The sequence below is a fragment of the Lonchura striata genome, chromosome 3 (assembly GCF_050655825.1).
Source record: "Lonchura striata isolate lonStrDom1 chromosome 3, ASM5065582v1, whole genome shotgun sequence".
Lineage (NCBI taxonomy): Eukaryota > Metazoa > Chordata > Aves > Passeriformes > Estrildidae > Lonchura > Lonchura striata.
In genome coordinates this window covers 91,204,021-91,224,369 of record NC_140705.1, presented here as the reverse complement: position 1 = coordinate 91,224,369, position 20,349 = coordinate 91,204,021, and the positions used below count along the sequence as shown (strand labels likewise).

Here is a 20,349-nt window from a genome sequence, read left to right as displayed (position 1 = left end):
GGAAACAACTGATAATGTCAGTGCTGACAGATTGTTAATTATAGCAGCATGAAAGGTACCACCACAATAACACTCACAATGCCTCCCTGAGGACCTCACCCTGCATCAACATATCAATGAAGCCAATTTGTGCTCTGGTGCACCAAAACCCAAGGATTCTGCCATCAAAATGAAACAGCAGTTGATCACTGCAGAAAGGCTGCACATTACAGACATTCTCTTCCACTGATAGAAGAAAATGTGGAACTAGAAAAATCTTGCTAATTCTGCAACCCTGACAGACAAAGCTGTTAGAAAATGAATTTTTATCCACCCTTAGCTTCTCTAGTCAGTCACTGATATACAATATGATAAAGGCCTAGACAGAATTCAAAGGTTAAAAAATACTAGAAAAATTTTAGTGGAAAGAATGTCAATGTTTTCACCCATTTTTAAATAAAATTGTTTCTGTTTGGAAGTAATATTACTAATTTTTCTTCCATTGAAAATGTTTTTCTTCCATTAGAAAAGTGATTGCTTAATATTTTGTTAAAGCAGGTTGGGGGCAGAAGGGAACTAACTATCCTTAGCCTCTGTTTTCCGCCTGCTGAAATAAAAAATGCTGAAATGATCTGGTTTCATCAGCATGAAATCTGCAAATCTGAGAAAATAGGAGCACAGGCAGGAGGAAATGCTCAGTTTTTCATTTCCCTTCAGTGATTGAAACACCACCACATTTACAGTGTATATCAAAACATTACTATGCATTCCCACTACATTATTATCAAAACACTGATATAAGAATCCAGGAATTTAAATGATAATTTTGTGTGTCCTTCAAAGAATTTGGCAAAAGTAAGCAGGCACACTTTTACTAAGCTGGTGGGTCCAACAAGAAAGGAACCAAAGGAAAGCTTTGGTTTCTTTGCCATAAGAAAGCTTTGGTTTTCTTCTATTCTTGTTTTGATTGAAATTGCAGAGAGTGCACCTTTGTCAAAGCCAAGAGCCTCTTCTAGAGTGCTCACAGCTGCAATAAAGGCACGGAATGGCCAAGCACTGTGCCCATTCTGCAAATGAGCAATTTTACCAAGCTCCATCTACTCAGACTTTCGTTCTGAGTAAGATCTGCAGCAGTAAAAGAGTAGTTCCTTCCCAAGAAGAGTGCAGATTATGACATTTTTCTGGACTACCATTTCCTGTGGTTCATTAAACTTCTCCTTCTCTCCTGGTGCTAATGATCAGTCTATCCTATTAAGGTCTATGCTCAGCATTTGAGAAAAATCTATCGGTATCCCTTGAACATCCTTTGTCATGCAAAAATCATGAGCAGGAACTTAGATGAAACACTTCAGGATTCTCTGTGAAATCTGTGCTCCAATTAAGAATGCACAGATTTAAAATATGTACCCTATGTATTCAGATACCACTTGTCCAAGGAAATTTGGCAATTCTGTGAACTGTGCAATGAATCTCCATTCTGAGGCATATCTTCAAAAAAAGGCTGAGAACAGAAGGTGGAGATGTACTTGAATAACTGTGTACAGTATTCATGATCTTCATAATATGAACACAATGCCTCTTGGATCTCATTTAAAAACTGGGCAAAATTAAAAGCATAATAATTAGAATGCCTCTTTTGGGGGATAATTCTCCCTGAACTCTGCTGATTTCTATTCTTCACCTAGCATCCCATTTTCCTTTTGTAACACATAATTAACAGTGACAAAATCTTATTAAAACCTCAGTAAAGGACTCTGATACACAGTGACAACAGTTTAAATCATAACACTTACCCGCACGATCCATTGTACTCAAATTTTCCTTGATTCAACTGCATTGCTAAATCTGCCAAGAGAGAAAATTTATTAATTTTCCTGCTGAATAATGCAGATCATGAACTGGATCAAAAAATAAGACTATTTTTCCAGAATAATAGGTTTAAACAAAAATTTAATATAATGCATATATAAACCCCACTTCTAAGAAATAAAAGGAAGCAACAGGAAAACTTCATATTTTTTCACAGGAGTAACAGCTTTACCAAGCACGCTGAAGTCCATGCTGTGCTTAGGAAAAAGCCTTTCCTTGAATTCAAACACAATTGGCTGGCAGGGAAGTAACAACTGTGGACATGCCAAGAGCCTGGGATGGGATTTCCATAATCTAACTTTTGATATCTACAGTGCAGATGTCCACATTTCTGCAGATCACTTTGAATAACAGAGGTATGCAGGAGTTTTAACAGTGCAAATAACCTGAGAATAAAAAATATACTAGAGAATAAAAAATATACTTGAAGAATGTATTCCATCACAATGACAACCACTTTCTGATGAAGCTGTCTGTAGCCTGATGTCTCAAAGAAGGTGAGGTGCATATCCCACTGGTTTCCTGTGGACTTAGTTGAATAAAATACCACACAAAGAAACCAAAAAGATCACAGCAGCATTGCTTAGTTTCAACATTTAAAAGCATGTGAGTTTTAGTGAGTGTACTGTTACAGCACTTGTATGGGAAGACATAGCAGAAACATGTAACAACCTCCTTCTCATCCAACCCTCCCCCAAACTTTGTGGAAAAATGAAATGTTTTCCTGCAGCTTTCTACTTACACATGAACATAATCTCCTGGTTTAGCACAAAACAGGTATTTCTCTTGCCCAACTCACTTTTTGTTCAAAGGGAACAAATTCTATTCTGCTAGTGCTCTATATACAAAATACAAGATTATCATATGCCCATGCCAGTATTACTGGATTTACTGGGCAGCTGTAACTTTTATTTACTCAATCATCTTCATCTTGACAACACAGCTGGATTACAGAAGAGGAACACAGGAAAGTTGCTCACTTCCACTTAGACAACTACTACTCTTAATATGGAATATGAAGGGGTTGGGAATGACATGTAGTGGGCAGAGGCAGTGCTGGGAGCAGAGTGAGGCTTGCATTTCTGCTCCAACCTCCCTGGCATGTCCAGTGGAGTGCTGTACAAGCAGCATATTCCAGTGTATCCCTTCTCTTGCTTCCTCAGCTGGTGAACCTGGGGCACAGCTTTGCAGGACAGAACTCAGGGGATGACCAAGAGGAGTGTCTGCAGTACCAAAGACACTGTTCAGGGAGGGGGAAGAAAGCACAAAGCACTGCCACAGCCAGAAAAAGGCAATGGGAAATGGGTCTGTTATATATATGACTGAAGACATTCCCAGATGAATTAAAAAACCCAACTGAAACAACAAAAAGCCTGCCCTGCTATACTCACACCTTCACTGAACAGGAACAGTACATCTCCTCTCAGATCACCCTGCAGAGAGGCATTTCCATTCCCTGGCATCATTCTCTCAGCTGGGATCTCAGACCTGAGCACATGACTCCTAACACTTCACAACAACTGGTCTAGAAATGCATTTGTCACACAGTCATTACTTTTTACCATCTTAATCTGTGCACTCCATCTTTGCTCTGCAGACATGCACCCAACTGTGCCAGAGCTGTGTTTTGTGCAAGCACTGATTTCCCTGTAATTAACACTTTTTATTAATAAAAACCATTTCTGTGGGAAGATGCAGTACTCCATTATTTTTCCATAAAAGAGGACTGAATTTTCCTTCTGTGCATGGCTGTTTTTATTGCTCCTTGTCTTATGCTCCTGTGATTCCACCCCACTGTATTATTTAGCCATATGTCTGTTTCCTCCAGAAATGCCAGGAGCAAATCCATGGCATCTGTCTGAGAGTTTCTGCCCAAGCCATTCTTTAGGATTGAGGTTCATTGGTCATTGCTGCCTACCTGGGGTCTGATAGTTCAGTGAGACCATCTGGCAGCCAGCGTTCCAGAAAATTTGAGGCATGTAATTACTGGAATCCACACGGCCTCCCTTTGGGTATATCCGACTCATTTGTCGCTTATTGTAACTAGAGAATTCATCAAGGAAAATCAAACAAAACCATCACAGAAATGTAGAGACACGGCCTGGTACCTTCACCATTTCAACATTAAAACACTCCTCTTCTGTTAATCTCACTATTTCTCCTTCCGTGAGGTACTTCCCCTTCTCCTTTGTAGACATGCAACACTAAATCTAGAAAGGTGCACTGCTTTATTTTAGGACTGGTAGAAAAGTGGGATGAGGAGGTGAAAGGATACTTGACAAACTCAATGGCATGAGTCTTCAAATACCCTAGTCCAACTGATTCGTTGAAAGAGGACATGTTATGATGAATGTTACGTTCTAGAAAGAAAAGACAAGACATTTTAACACACTTCTGTAATGACAAATCACAACTCAAAATCATGCACTATAACAGCAGGACACAGTTTTTGGTCTCTTTCCCCATTATCTATTACTCATAGAATCAAATTATAGTGATCAGAAATTTCATAGAATCAAATTACAGTGATGAGAAATTTCATAGTATTTCTGACTCACTTTCCTGTTTCACTCCTTGGGAAATCAACAAAATTTTCCTTTTTTGTTTAGGACAACATTGCTACTCAGAGCCTGCGTTGTGTGATAGATAAGGCAAACCAACGTGATAAATTGCCTGGTGTACAGTATCAGCTCACTGCTGCCCACTGTGACAGATGTGCCCACCTTACTGCAGAGAGAAATGAACTAAAAAAAAGCATTTCAGTTGGAAAGGCCCATGGAATAGAACCAACCTCAACAGCTTCATGTTCTCCCAGTAATTTAGTGACTCCATGTGGGTGACTAATGGAATAACATGCTAACTTCACATTCAAGGAAACAGGTCCAAAAACATACTGATGATGGTCATTAAACTACAAAAATCTTACACTTATTTCTAAATTCAGGAAATGTAGAGATTAAAAAACTACCTAGGTTAAGCAAATACTTGTATTTCATTCAACCTTTTATGTTACCTTCTGCTACATCGAAACCTTGAAATTTTACAGGTTGAGCATAGTTGACCATTGTTGATAAATATGGATGTATATTGGTTGTGGCACCTACATATTTGTAAGATGCCATCCACGCTTGCTCATCTTCCACAGTTACTAAACCCTGGAAAAACATTAAAAAGAACAATCACCATTTCTGTGTGCAAACACTGCTGCTGGGTTTTTCAGGGGTGGTACAAAATTATAGCCAAATCTGCAGAAGGTCATAGACAGTGCAAATTAATACAAGAAAAGTAGAAGTTTAGTGTCACAAGTTAAACTTTGTTTTCTTGCTGATATAAGACTCTCAGTGTTACAGGATGCATGCAACAGGGCTGATGATAGAAAATCTCCTAAGCAGTGGGTAAATATTACATTAAGTTAGTAGGATAACACTGGGATAAAAGATAAATATTCAAACAGCCTGAACAATGCTGGGAAATAATGATCCATCTTTGTCAAATAAATTCCAAAAACTGTGATTTAATATGCATTTTCTGACAGACACTGTGTATACTTGGCTTTCAGTAGAACTTCCTCACCATCAAAACACAAACGGGTTCTACTATTAATCTTTCCTAACAGAAACAAACAAAAATGTAGTATTCTAGAAAACATCTTGCTTTTCAATCTCAGACATGTAGGAACCACAGCCTTCATTGGACAAAAAGATGTCACAAAACTGACAAGAGACACAGTACCAAATTCATATTCTTATCCACTTCAACTGATAAAAACCTGAATCCATCACCTATACAAATATGCATTTTATTTATAACTAAACTTAGAGTTTTCTACAAGTATCTCATCTGCTAGAAACCCACATCAGGAAGCACTTCTGAATGAGCTCTACCTGTCCAATATTTGCCTTTCCCTAAACCAGTTTGAAACACATTCTTTTCACTGAAATGAAAAAAAAAGAAAAAAAAAAAATTTCTGTCAAGCTAAGCAATCTCTGCAAATTCATCATGTTTTTCCCACACATGCATTTTTGGTTGCTCTCCTACCAAAAAATCTGCCTGTAGGCTGACAGTGATCTTCTGCTGGGAAGTACAGTGTATTCAAACATTCAGACTGCAGCTTGTTTGTGAGAAGTTCTCCCTCATTACTGGCCCAGGAAATAGTCAGGAAGAGGAAGCAATACCAAGCCCTTTCTGGGCTTGGAGGAAAATGCAGTTCACAGAACCTACAGTACTGAAACCCATTTACTCCCTGAAGTGGGAGAGTAAAGGAAAAGTGAACCCACTTACCAGAATTATGGCATCTCTGCCTGCTAGGCAGTGCAGACACATCTCAAAGAATGAAAACCATGTGAACTGGAATCATTTATGCCTTGGTATGAGATGATTATAGTCACACAAGGGACACAATTTTCTGACTGCACAGAATGACTGAGTTAGCAGAATGAGTCCAGGTACACAATGTTGTATGTGCATTCTGGACTGAATTAAACTTCCAGCAGCCCATAAAATCAAATTGACACCATATTTTAATGCTGATCATCAGGGCTCAACCAAACTGCTTTTCAAAAATGTGCACATTGAGGTTTCACAGATCTGATCCCAAGATATGCCAACAGCACATCCCTGTGTTAGTAGAAAACAGGAAAACACGCTTTTTTCTTTGTTGTTGTTACTAGGTCAATAGCTGTTAAGAGAGCTTAGGTCAAATTCAGGCAAAATGTACTTAATGAAACCAGTTCTTTTCAGTATCCTAACTTTTGAAAGGCCATTAACTCAGAAGAACCGACCCACTCATCTTCTAAAACCCAGGGTTCTTTAAAGTGCCTGCTGTTGACTGCTCAGAACAGCTAATCATATTTGACTATCTTGATCCATCCACACCTACAGCTAAAGGAACCACAGTGAAAAGGGGGTCAAAAGGGATTGTAATGCCTCAGTGCCCAGGCAATGGCACCCTGCAGGTACAGCCCTGTGACTGCATTAGTGACACTTTGGCTCAAACACAATGTACTAGCCCCTGGTTTTATCTTATTCCCTTGCAGACCCTTAATTTTTAGAATAGGGCTACACTCTGCAGTGTTCACAACTTTAAAACTATGAGTTAAGAATGGGTCAAGGATGGAATGTTTCCTAAAGTCTGAAGAAACAAAGGAATGGTTACAACAGCACATGAGCCTTTTAGGAGATAGAGAAGACAAGGGGGAAAGTTGATCTGCATGTTATTTGCACCTCCCCACCCCTCAAGAAAAGAAGCAGAACTCACTTAGAAAACAACACAGACTGAAACAAAGTGTGGTTATGAACAGGAGCAGCTTGAATGAGAGAAGAGGAGGAGAAGGAGAGTGGAAAGAGATGGGAAGAGTCTTACAGAAGGGATTCCTGGGGGAAGATAAATGCAGAAGTCCCAAGGGAAAGCAAAAGGAAGAGAGAGGAAAACAAAGTGCAGTCAGGGTAAGGGCAGAAGGAAAAATAAAGCAGGGATAATACATCTCAACACCATTCAGAGTACAGGTTTCCCAGTGCATGAGATCAAATACTTCTAAGCAGGCAAAGGTCATGCACTCCTGTCTGTCCCCAGATTTTCTGACAGCCCTGACCCCAGTCTAAAAGTATAGCAGAAGAACCCTAGAGGACCAAAGGGAGGTAGAGTCACTTTCAAAAATAGGTGTGGTAAAACTGAGCATAAAATTGTTAAACCACTAAGAATGCATGGTAAGTAATATGCATGTTATATATTAAGCAGTAAAATAAACTACATTACATCCTGTGTCACCTTTTTATTGTTTTCTTGCTCAGAATCTTCAACAGCCTGAGGGAAAAAAAAAATATATATACATTACCCAAAGAAAAAACAATAGGAAACACAATAAGGAGAAAAAAATCCTCAAAAAACGAATGCATTTAGCAAAAAGTAAACCCTTTTCCATCTTCCTGCAAGGCTCATCTGTTCTATACACTTTCAAAAATTTGTAGTCTATTCCAAATTTGAGTACACAAGATCTGAAACTCAGCCATGGGAATAGGATGAAGGATGCCAGACAGTTAAGCCTAAACCAGAGCTATCACTAGATGCTGGGGACAGGAAGCTTCAGAGAAGAATGAAAGAATAACACACCCAGATAAAGATACCACAACAAAGATCATCTGATCTGGATGTGCAAACTGCCAGGCACTGAAAACTGAGGGTTAAGAGGGCTGTAAACTGTGCTTGAAATGTCCACATGGAGAAGGCCTGTCTCAAGATGTTATTTGCAATGCAGCAGTCTGGTGTCTGCCTTCAACTAAAACCTACCAATCCTGAGAATCTCAGATAAATGCTATCTTGGTACTGAATACACATTCCTGCAGAATAAAGGTCAAGTCACTGATCAGCAAAAAAGCAGAGAAGTTACCCAAGGACATGTGCTGAGGATAAGCAACTAATCTGGAAACAAACAAACAAAAATCCTCAAAACAATAACAATAACAACAAAAAACCAAACCCATCCAAACAAGACACCCCAAACTATTCAGGTAGTTAAGGACCAGGGACTTAGAAAATGCAAAGAAGTGAAATGATACTTCGATGGGAGGATCCATAAAAGTCCTGAGGAAGCAAAGTTGATGACTTGAAGGGATACACAGAAGGCAGGTCTTGATGTCCCTGGTACTGCTACAGACATACTGCTATTTTCCACACCTATAATTCTGTCTGGAGAAAGATCCAAAGAAAACCAAGGAGGAGGGAAGAAGTAGCCAAAATACTTGAGTGGCAGAAGAGCATAATCTACTAAGGTATCTTAGCCCTCATATGTGGGCTTTTCTCTGTAGCAAGCAGCACTAGTGCCTTCAGTGCTAGAACAACTTAGTTCTGAATTCCATTATTCTGTATCTTATTACCATCTAATTATTCAAGCTACAGATAAACTGTAATGGTCAGGTATGAGTGGAATAAAGAGAACCTTTTCCCTGTCTGCCAGAGTCCCCCTGCCACATCACCCACTGGGAATTATTGTCCTGTTTTGCCTTCCCTGCTGTAGGTGGAAGAGAGAACCTACCCTAAGGGTTAAGCATGAAAAATTATGTAGGAAAACCCTGCAGTGAAGACACTGAGTGCAGCCCTGCAAAAATACTGCTGAGCAAGAAAGCTGATGTTCCACCTCTTATTAGGATTCTGCACCTGAGATGCAAAGTAAAACACCAGAAGCTGGAGAAGGAAACTGTTTGCTACCTTTAATTAGTATTTCTGATTAAATCCTCCACTTGTATATTGTTCCCTGCATACTGATTCTGTTTGTTCAATGAGTACATATCCCACCTGAACAAGAGGAGACTATTTTTGTCTACAAAGCTTTGTGTTCTCATGAACCTAAAGGTAAGGGGCACCTGGTGAAGATCTTGGGTTTGAACCTTCCAACAAGTGATCTGATGTTTCCACAAAGCTTTTGCAACAACCTCCATGGAAAGTTTTTGTAAAAATATATATATGAAAGAAGCAATCCCACCTTTTTGACACTGATGGCAACAGCTTCTTTTTGACTGTAATCATCTACAGTAAGGTCACTTCCAAATTTATACTCAGGATGAGCTTCCTCTTCCTGGTCAGCTGCACAGAAAACAAAAAGGATCAGTGCAAAAACCACAGCAGCTGCTGTTTTCTTTGAAAGGCATGAAACAAACGACAGTTTAATTCAGAGGTTTGGGTTTGAAATTTTTTAAAAACAGGAATAAAATCCAGGGTATTATATTTCTAAGAGTTAGTTAAATGTTTCCCAGTGCAGTAAATTACAGCTAAGGCCTGAGATGGTTAGTAAGAAAATTTTATTTGCTGTATTTTTGAAGTAATCAGTATTTTGCCTAGCAAAGGTGTAAAAAAAAAAACCCAAACCAATAGCCGTGGGAAATAACAACACTGATGACAGAGTTCTTTAAATAAAGATCTAAGAAGAATGCCAGTGGCCAGGCTTCCTGAGTGCATTGTCAGGCTCCTTGTGTGCCCTCACTATAGGGAATTGTTTTTATTTGCTTTTAAGGTGATTTTCAATAGAACTTACAGTACTCAAAGCTAAAAAGTAAATGAAAAAAGAAGTCAAATAAATGAGAGGAGCAGGTGGTAGGCTAAAGCTGGGACATTCACTGTGACACGGCACAGGCCAGTCCCTTGGTTCAGACAGGGGTGTGATTTATATCTTCTAAAGGTGGACATTTAAAACAGACAGGGTGGATCACACACTAAATTTCCCTGCTGGCCACATCACTGACTCAGAGCCGCACAATTACACTGAGGATAACTGAGGTTTGGTAAGAAAAATCCTACCCCTCATTTTATCCTTATGAAGTATAATGCAGCAATCCCCTCTGATGTTGAGACAAGTGTTAAACACAGTGACAATATGTGTTTTCAAAACAAAGATCACAACTTCTTAGTCTCTCTCTCCCAGACAGAATGAAAATCTGATTTGGTTGGTGCTCTAACACAACTTCTGACCAGTAAATGGAAATTTAAATTGTCTGGGGTGACGTGGCAAGGCTGGGGTCTGGACAGATGGTCCTGCACTGAGCCCAGAGCTGCTGCTGCTGCTGCCACAGAGCACAGGCATGTGGGAAAGGAGCAGCCAGCCCTCGTATCTGCCACAGGCAAGTCTGAGAGCCCTTCTCCAGGAAACACTCACCGCTTTCTATTTCCTCTTCATTATCATCCTCCAGGATGTTTACAGGAGCAGAAGTTTCCCCAGCCTCCATCATCTTCTTCAGAGCATCAAGCTGTTCTGTTAATATGAAAAACGAAATTAAATTAGTCATGACATAAACAGTTTGTAGCACAAAGAAATACAAGAGAACCATCACAAATTATTCCCTGATCCTCAGATCATTCTGTTTAATTAGTCCTCTGACTTTTCAGCAAGCAATACATTTTTACAGGGTAAATAGCACCAATAAACCCAGACTGTTATTAGATCTGAAAAGTGGTCAGTAAAGGCTGTGTCCAAAGCTCACTGAAGTTAAGGAAAATATTTCACAGAAGCACAGAATCAGGTTGAAAAAGGCGTCTGAGACTGCATGATCCTCTGACTGAACTACACCTTTGTCAACCAGAGTGGTTGAGTGCCACATCCAGTCTTTCCTTAAACTCCTCCAGGGACAGTGACTCCCCTACCTCCCTGGGCAGCCCATTCCAATGTCTAATCACCCCTGCTGTGAAGAAATTCCCCCTAAATTTCCATAGACTACAAAGGTCTTTGGAGTAAGCACATGACTTCCTCACAGGATAAACAGACAGCTACCTCTTTAGTGCTTGATCCCTGCAAATGAAGGCAAAGTGCTTGGATTTTCAACTGTTTCCATGTGCACTTCAGTTAGACAGGAGGGGCACAGCCATGTATGACTGAAGACAGTGCAAGGTATGGGTGCTTATCTTTGAATGGAGAAGGACCAGGGTTTATCATTACAGCCATACTAGGAACTAATACAGCAACATTATTTTTACTGAAACAAGATAAATATCAGAACTGGCAACAACAGCAAGAAGAACAATTTGAAATTCCATTTCATTTCATGCTTATCCTGGAAGAACACAGCAATGCAAACAGACTGGTGTCGGCAGAGTTGACAAGAGATTCTATCTGCCTTACATTTTAGCTCAACCAGCAGTCTGATAAAAGTCCCAGGATTACATTTCTGGGTCTGTCTGTGCCTGTGCAGCATGCTGATAACAAGGCCTAGGCTGGCACTCACATGAAACACAAGGGCAAACCAAATACTCTTTATATATAATTCCCATTCTTCCAAAATTAAAGTGCAAACAATCTGGAAACTTTGGTAACAAAGTCTGTTTGTAGCAATCTGGACTTTTGTTTATTTAGTATTTGACAAATGTTACTTACTCTTTTCTACTTCAGGTTTCAGCCTTTTATTCTTTATGAGAATCTTTCTTTTGAGGTCATTAGGAGATGGTAAGGCTTTACCTTGTTCAAGCTGTAAAACAATTCAAAGAAAATGCTCAATAATAACAACAGCCATTTGGCCTCTCTGCCCCTGTTTGGGATTTGGATTTTGGGACAGCCACACCAAGAGGCACCTCAGGCACAACCCCAGGAGGTTGTGTGACCGCAGTTTCACAGTCTGCTCTCCTTCTTCCCTGTCCTAGGGGGAAGCTGTGCTCAGGTAAAGCTGATGGATGAAGCCAGCACTCAGGTCTCCAGCATGTGCCAGCCTCAGCTGCACTGCTCTGAACATTTTCCCATTTCTCCTGCCTAGCAAGGGGTGTGGATGTGACCTGCACCTTCTCTCAGAGGAATTCCTGCTTTTCCTCTCTGTGGCTCACACTGCCCAAGCCACAGCTCAGCCTATTATCATTTGATCTCTAAATAAGTCACCTTTTATGGTCCCTTTGATCTGCAGTAACCCACCTGGAGAGTGGAAATGGACTGACACTGGGCATGGAAAACTACCCAGTCCTCAGCTAGGTAGTGGGGACTGGTTTTGCCACTAGGGTCACAAATTCAGTATTTCTCAAAGGCAAAAGGGACACACACATACACACACAAAGAAGTATTAATAAAAGTTCCAGTTTTGGAAGGAGAAAAAATAATATTCAGAAAAGAGGAAAAGTATGAAATCCTCTGATTTAAGCCCTATTGCATCATTGAGGATAAGAAACAAAGATTGGGTAATTAGCACCCTCCACACCTCAGGCTTGCTAAGAATATTATTCAGGGAGTTGCTGGTATAATCACAGAATATTCTGAGTTGGAAGGGACCCACAAGGACCATGGAGTCCAACTCTCAAGTGAATGGCCCATACAGAGATTGAACCCACAACTTGTCATTCTTAGCACCATAATAGACTGGTGAAGCCTATGGTGCACCATAACAGTGAAGCCTAAATGATACAGGAGTAGAAGGCATTTCCATAAATAGTGACAATTCTTAGAAGAACTATTCAGATATTCTTATCTCTTAATCCAAATCTAAGCTAGAGAGAAGCAGCACTCCATAAGACCAAAGCACCACAAATTGAAACCAAATAAAAGCAGTAGAGGTGACAAATAACAACACAGAAGAAAAAAAAAAAAGGGCAAAACAAAAAAATAACCACCCCACCATATCAACCCAGCTCCAGAAGAATGGGTGGAAACCTCCTCGTGGGAGGGTGAGGGTCTTGCACGCCACCCAGGCAGGGAGTTTGAGCAGGCTGGATGATCACACTTGCTCCTGACAGCACTGGGGCTGTAACTCCACCAGATGTCAGTGTTGCAGAGCTCATGCCTGCCAGGCTGCATTCCCAAACAAGGCCACACTTGATTATTTGCTTTTACTTCAAACCAAATCTACTCCAGCCAAGTGCCATGTTTCTGCTAAGTCTGCCTCCCTCAGGCACTGGCCCAGGTTCAGTTCCAGTGTTTGCCTCTTGTTTGTGAGCAGCTGAGGACTGAACTCGCCCACGAGGAGAGGACACAGAATGCAGAAAGCTCAGCAGTGCCATGGAGCACAGACAGCTGAGGCTAAACTGGGCCCTGAGGCACGGCAGCCTCTGGCCAGCTCTGGTTTAGGCTTCCCAGGGAGCTGCTGGGAGCTTTTAGTGAGGGGTGTGTCAGCATCCTGTGAACATCACTGATTTAGTTCTTTGGGATGCACTCTTCACAGAATTCTCACAGGATCACTGGGTTGGAAGAGACCTTCAAGATCATCAAGCCCAACCCAGCTCCAACACCTCAACTAAACCATAGCACTGAGTGCCACATCCACGCTTTTTTTAAACACATCCAGGGATGGTAACTCCACCACCTCTCTAGGCAGGCCATTCCAGACTCTTTCAGTGAAAAACTTTTTCTTAATATCCAACCTATACTTCCTTTGGTGCAGCTTTTGTCCTCTAGTTCTGTCAGTGCTGCCTGGAGAAAGAGACCAACCCCACCTGCCTACAGCTACCCTTCGGGAAGTTGTAGAGTGATAAGGTCAAACATTGACCAAGCCCTGTGTGCAGCTGCTCCTGCAACGTGCAGGGAAAGCCAGGAAAAGCAAAGCTTCAGGGGTGCCAATGCCAAGACCCCCTCCTTACTGAAAGGTAAGGCAGGGTCCTTCTTGCTGTGGTCCCCCAGAGCACCAGGGAGCCTCTGCAGGCTCTGGGTGATGGCTGGCACACAGAGCACCCATGTTAAGGAGCAAGGACAGTCTGGAGGAGGAGCAGCAAGCACCGTGTAACAAGCTGTAAAGTCTCAAAGGCTGTGTTTGTGAAGGAGTGTCTGTTGTTTCCTCCTGCCATGCAGGAAAGTGAAGTGCATGCCTGCTACAGTCCACCCTACAGCCCAAGTGGGACTGCAGGGAACTCTTGGTGCTTAATTTAATTCTTAATGCACCAGTGGGGCCACCTAGACTGCAGGATCTGACCCAGAGCATGAAACATGCAACATGCAGCTGAAAGAAGAGGTTTCTTTAGCTGAGACCATGCAATTTTTAAGTAACTGTTATAATTAACTATTTTTAAACAGTGAGTGGCAATTTCAGAGAGAGGTATGACCTGCAAAGACAATGCATGTGGTGTGTTTTATGTAGGTGCTGATATTATGTCCCACATCAAGGGGGGGATTTCCCCAGGCTGCTTGCCAGAGCCCTGTACAGAAGAGATTAAACAAATCAGATAAAAACAATTTGTACCAAAAAGCACAGCCACCCAAAACCACTAGTCATTTCTGAAAGCACAGAACTGGCAGTGAACAGCACTAAAGGTGATATGACCTCAGTTTATAATCTCTTTTAAATAAAACAAAAAAAACCAAAAAATAGACAGACTGGCACAATATAACATACTGGATGTGTTTCTAGAGGCTGCTTCAACAGGAGATCTCCAAAAAGATCTTCACAGTATTTTGACATCTTGTACTGTTGATATTTGCTGGAAAAGATTATGCCAGTTAATTTTTAAATATAAAAAAGAAATCACTATCACTATCACTGCTAAGTAATGCAGACATCCCAAATATTATACTGCCCATTTTGCATCAACTGAGAAGTATTACTTTACTGTAATTATACTGTCAATAAAAGTCTATTATTTGACATATATGAATTTAACACGACTGAGAAAATAGAGTAACTGAATCTCATACAGCTAATGGAACATTCAAACACATTTCAGAGCTTTATCACAGATAAAAATATTGCCATTATTAAGCTACATAAAGATTGATTAGTATATTAATGGTATATTAAGTGATATTCAGTATGCCTGCATTACCCCATCCCAGTTTCCAAGTATCATATAATAATATTTTAAACTATATCATCTCTCTCAGACAATGCACAATTTAAGAATTAAAAATTGGCACTATGTACCTGCAGTGATTCTCAAATGAAAGAATGACAGGGTACTCTGATGTAACAAATGCTGTTTCCTTAATGGCTTGAATTACATCCTGCAAAAAAGCAACAATAGGATACAAGTCAAAATGGATCAAATTAAAAACATAATAAAAGGGGTTTTTTTATTATCCACTCCACCCTGAGAAACACAGGGATGTCTTAAATGTGCAAATGAAGAGAGAGGCAGAAAAAACCCTGTGCTCTTGATGCCCCCCTACAACCTCCCTGCACCTGCAGCAGCATGGCATCTTCACCCACAGCCATCAATGGGAGAATTCCTACTCCCACAGAAACTCCTGCATCTTCAGGCTTTTTCCACAGCTAAGGAGCTTCTCAGACAACAAAGATATTCATTCTGTGGTGCGAAGAGCCCCAGGATGTGAAGAAGTGGGGCAAAAGCAGCAAGCCTGCTTCCTGCAGGTTCTGTGGGAAGGCAGACAGAGCACAGGGGTGGGTGGTGCAAGTCAGGAATGAGCCCCAAAGTCTGGGACAGAAACCCAGCCCATGTCAGTGCATCCCACAGGAGCAGCATTCCAGTAATGAGGAGGACAGGCTGCCCTGCTTGGATTCTCCTGGCCTTTGCTGCCACATGTAGAGGCCAGGCATTTACCTTGAAAAGGATGTCTGTGCACATTGCTTTTCCGTGGGTTATTATTGGTTCTTGGTCTTCACCTTTGCCATCCCAACAGTCCAGCTCGACACACCTGAAGATCCAAGGAAAATAAACTTAGTGTTTTATTACAGGTGAGCTACCTGGGACATATTTTAGCAGTGATAGTCAGAGCAGTAAGTTGCAAATCAGTTTTGGGCATTGCACAACTCTTTCTAAGCTGTACATGTGTTACTTCTATAACTTTGGATATGCCACCTTAAATATGGCATGTGTGAGTCAGTGTATTTTCATCTGGGCAATAATGTCTTTAGCACTGTGCCACTCTTATTCTCATTCTACTAAGTCAAGAAATAAGCAGGAAATCATAAATTTTCTGATTCTCATTAACATATAAATTTTGCCATTATAAAGCAGAAAGCCCTCTGAAATTCTTCAGCTGTCGTTCTGAGACCAAACTTCTGTTAACTTTCTCGCACTCTCTCCTTATTGATTTCTACATTCCTCTGACTGGAATTACTTCTGTCAGAAAAATAAGATTCTTAAACAAACACGTGTTTTCATTTGCCACACTAACATATTTACACATTCACTTGTACAAGATATCAACACCAAGGTACATTATTTTTAAAGTATTAGATTCACAAATATGGATTATCTTCTGCTTCCAACCTGCATCCAGCCAAAAGCACTTGTCTGTACATCTCCACTGAAGACTTGCCCCCAAACTGCCTGCCTGTTAAATAGGTATTGTGAGAGGAGCTGATGAAGTAATGAGCCAGAGGATGGTCCATCTCTTGATACAATTCCAAACGGTCTAAGAAAACAGGAGCATTTTCATCTGACATCAAGTATCTGCAAAACCCATCACTGGATATGACACCTAGAAGGAAGAAGAAGGCATGATGAATCACTACCAGGAATTTAGAGTCCACAGGACTCAAACCACCTCATAGAGCAGGAATTCTAGCACAGAACCTATTTTTTACACAGATTTCTGCAAGCAAGCAGCTCTCCCCTTCCTGCACTCCAGGCTGCCCAGCAGCTGATGCAAAATGTGCCATTACGCTCCCAGATAACCAAATTAAAAACCAGGTGCCCACCTGAGGTCCAGCACTCACCATCAATAGAACTAAGGCAGCAAAAGGAGGTGAAGAAGGCAAATAGGTAGTGACATCTCTTCAGAACAGTCCTAACAGCTTTGATCTCTGGGACTTTTAAAGTCAGACACTGTGAGCTGGCATGGAGCAGGCTTTTGTGGCCCTTTCCTTCTCCCTTTCATATTTAGTCCTGTGCTACATCACTGTCAACCAGTTTGTGCAGAGACTCCTCCCCACTGACAGAAACACGGGGACATGTACCTGAAAATCTCTGCAGTGCTTCATTTACAAAACATCAGGAAAATCTAAAATACCTTCCAGTTTACTGTTTGAAATACATGTTTATACCTTTGTAAATGAAGACAGAAATCTACAATGACAAGAAATACAGGAATTCAGAACACAGAATTCATAACACCTCCCTCTTATCTGTCTGCTGGCCTATGCTTCAATAAAGTATAAAAAATACAAATCATGGAGTATTTTTTACTGAAACCAAATTAGGAATAATTAGTATGACAATATCAGTTTTAAAGAGGCTAAGAGTCTGAAAAATGAAAATTATCTGTGATCGGGAAGAAGGGATTACTTACAAAGAGCTGCTGCAGAGAATGGTTACCTGGCACTAATTTTGACTTTGCTTTCTCTGAAGTAATTTATGAACACTCCGCTATTGCTAAGACAAGGTTGCAGCAGTTCTATTTTTATTTTCTTTAAGTCTATTTTTCTCTTATACAGGGAAGTGGAGTGATCCCAGTTTCCATTCTACTTGTAATTTTCTGAAAAAATCCTGTACTGGAGATTAAATTTTCTGTGCTTGGTGTCAGCCAGAGGTGAATGCTCCAGAATGTTTTACTCAAATCCTCTCAGCTGATCCTGAGTATGAAAGAAAGGGGGAAAAAGGGACTTTTCAACTTGAAGAATGGTTTCATTTTGTTATCACCAAGTACATTAAAGCTGCAGCACAGCATATCTCAGATAATACACACTCCTAGTGTATCATCTTGTGGAAAAATGTCACAGCTGGATGGATGTTCTAGACAGAACACAGGTGAAACCTCAGCAACCTAACAGAGCTCTGTGTGTTCAGCAGCTCAGGCTTTGTATTTCTCACCAAGGTTGTTGGGGTTTGTAGTGTTCCTGAGCAGACTCCAGTTACTGAACTGCCCAGCATTAAGTTGTTCAGCTTTACTCACTGCTGAAACTGAAATGTAACTGAGGAGGAGTCAGCTGCTTATTACCACTGCCTTATTACCACTCATTTAGCAAAAAAACAAAAAAAACCCAAAAAAACCAAAAAAAACCAAACAAACAAAAAAACCAAAACAAAAACAAAACAAAAAAAAAAAACCAAAAAAAAACCCCAAAACCAAAAAACCACCACCAAAACAAAGGAAAAGAAAGGTTGTCCTCTATATTTTGCTCAACGGCACAGTTTTATCTAAGAAGGGGAAAGAAGTTGAAGAGAACAGTCCCTGCTGATATCCCTGGAGGAGCACCCAGAGGGGACTTTTACTGTTTTGTTGTTATATTCATTAAACCCATGCAAAAGGTTTTCCACATTTATTGAAAACCTAACAGAAATAAAAATCAATTAAAGAGGCTAAATAATTAGCCATGGTTGAATTTCTTTTTTCCAATTTTAGATTTATTTCCACCTTCAGAAAACGTGTTTTTAAACCTTCCATTCTAAACAGGTGGCAGCCTCATTAGCACACCTTCCTAGTGTTGGAAAATATTTAAAATAGCATACACTAGCACCAAGAATCAAAGATGAGTGTCTTTAAAAATTATAAATCAATTGGGATAGAGATGACAAAAATCAATTAATACTTTGAGAGTTTATTCATTTAGACATGGAGAGAAAGCCTAAGGCTTTATTGGGGCAGGATTAGATGCTGCCTCCTCCTGTTGCTTGGTTTGCACATCCCTCACCACAAGGCACTGCAAGATATATAAATACTTCTGCCTTGATCCATGAGCCTAAATGTCTGTGCAAGAGACATTTGTTAGGATGGGCTTTACAAAGCTGCAGTCTCCTCTCTACTTGTCACAACAGCAGCCCAGCGAAAAGGGCAGGGAAAGCAACATGTTTCATTTCTGCAGCTGCTCCCAACACAGCTGCTGCAGCAAAATGAGTAAGAACTGGGAACTGAGTTCAGCCCCTGACACCTCCCACACTCACAGCAGCTCAGGACATGAGCAGCCCAAGAATGCCTTGCAGGTACTTCCTGCAGCCTTGCTCGGAAAGAACATTTTTCAGATCACCCACATAAAATACCCTATTCTGAGCCAGGCTGCTGCCCTCAGGCACTAGAGGGAATATATTATAAGAAGGTGGATGCATATGGCAATTTCTTTTTTATTTTTGCACAATATGTACAATCTATATTTTGCAGAGCTACGCAGTCTCTCTGAGACCCTGACCACAGACATGTACACGTTGACTTGCTGCTGCAAGGAGCTGTTGTTCTGTATTTACTCAATCCCAGAGTCTCCCTTTCCTATCAGGATTTACAGCCACACTCTAACCTGGATCAGGGTCATAATCCTTCTAAAAAAATATTATTTTGAAGGGGAGGTATTTTTTTCAGCAGAGCAGTTTCCTGGTCCAGCACCCTATACAAGTGCTTGTCCCCAGACCACTGGGACTGTAAACTCCCTCTTAAAAGTCTGAATGCTTCAGAATAGATTCCCCAAATGCCCAAACCCAGTGAATTCTGAATTCCCTCCCCCATTTACCTTTCCTCTTCAAGTCTTCATCTGGCTCATATGTCTCAATTATCCGCATTGCTCTTTTTGTGTCATAAAAGGGAAATAAAATTTCATTGAGCCGAGGATCTCGTTGATGCTAAGGTGTGAAAACAACAGAATTCAGCAAAACAATATAGTGCATGGCTATCATCCAAGAGCATTTCATTACTGCAGATGAGAAAGAAAGAAGTGGACATTAAAAAAAAAAAGAAAAAAAGCGCAGCCCTAAAATTTACAGACTGTTTAACAGCATTTTCAGCATTAGGTAGAATATTATCTTTCATAAGAAACCTAGGCAGTTTGATCACAAAAATATTTTTAAAAAAGAAAAATCCAGTGCAATCATATAACTGGTCTTACTCTTGCTTATTCATGAAAATTATGACTGCACATGGAATCTGTGCAAATGAGATGTTGAAAATAAAGAGCTAAATGTCCCTTTGAAAATTCTCTCTCATTCTTCTTTTTGCAAAAGTGACAGACTTGACTGGTGGCACTGTAATCACCTCTGCAAAAATGCAAGTCTTACACAATATCTACAGCTAAAGCAAAAAAGTAAAAAAAAAATATACTGTAAATATAAAATTTGAAATTTGAGTTTAGAAATATGCAAGTACTGGATGATTATTTGTGAATCATGGAAACATCATATTTTTAACTATTCAAAAACCAGCATAGGTTCTTGGAATAAATATACACAGG

At 40.4% G+C, this 20,349-nt stretch overlaps 1 protein-coding gene across 10 annotated transcripts in view; it reads right to left on the bottom strand.

Moving 5' to 3' along the window:
- Positions 1 to 20,349, bottom strand: part of PLCB4 (phospholipase C beta 4) — a 190,541-nt gene that overhangs the window by 44,111 nt on the left and 126,081 nt on the right. For 8 of the 10 annotated variants that reach the window (XM_077781972.2, XM_021540284.4, XM_077781975.2 and 5 more), the window contains 13 exons: positions 19,636 to 19,744; positions 16,466 to 16,676; positions 15,794 to 15,887; positions 15,157 to 15,236; positions 14,632 to 14,716; positions 11,706 to 11,796; positions 10,494 to 10,589; positions 9,327 to 9,427; positions 7,616 to 7,651; positions 4,862 to 5,003; positions 4,124 to 4,208; positions 3,767 to 3,891; positions 1,773 to 1,824 (listed from right to left, as the gene is read on the bottom strand). In XM_077781972.2, coding sequence (XP_077638098.1) covers positions 1,773 to 1,824; positions 3,767 to 3,891; positions 4,124 to 4,208; positions 4,862 to 5,003; positions 7,616 to 7,651; positions 9,327 to 9,427; positions 10,494 to 10,589; positions 11,706 to 11,796; positions 14,632 to 14,716; positions 15,157 to 15,236; positions 15,794 to 15,887; positions 16,466 to 16,676; positions 19,636 to 19,744 — 1,307 coding nt within the window. The remainder of the gene's footprint in view (positions 1 to 1,772; positions 1,825 to 3,766; positions 3,892 to 4,123; positions 4,209 to 4,861; positions 5,004 to 7,615; positions 7,652 to 9,326; positions 9,428 to 10,493; positions 10,590 to 11,705; positions 11,797 to 14,631; positions 14,717 to 15,156; positions 15,237 to 15,793; positions 15,888 to 16,465; positions 16,677 to 19,635; positions 19,745 to 20,349) is intronic. The other 2 variants (XM_077781974.2, XM_077781976.2) reach the window with 1 other exon arrangement.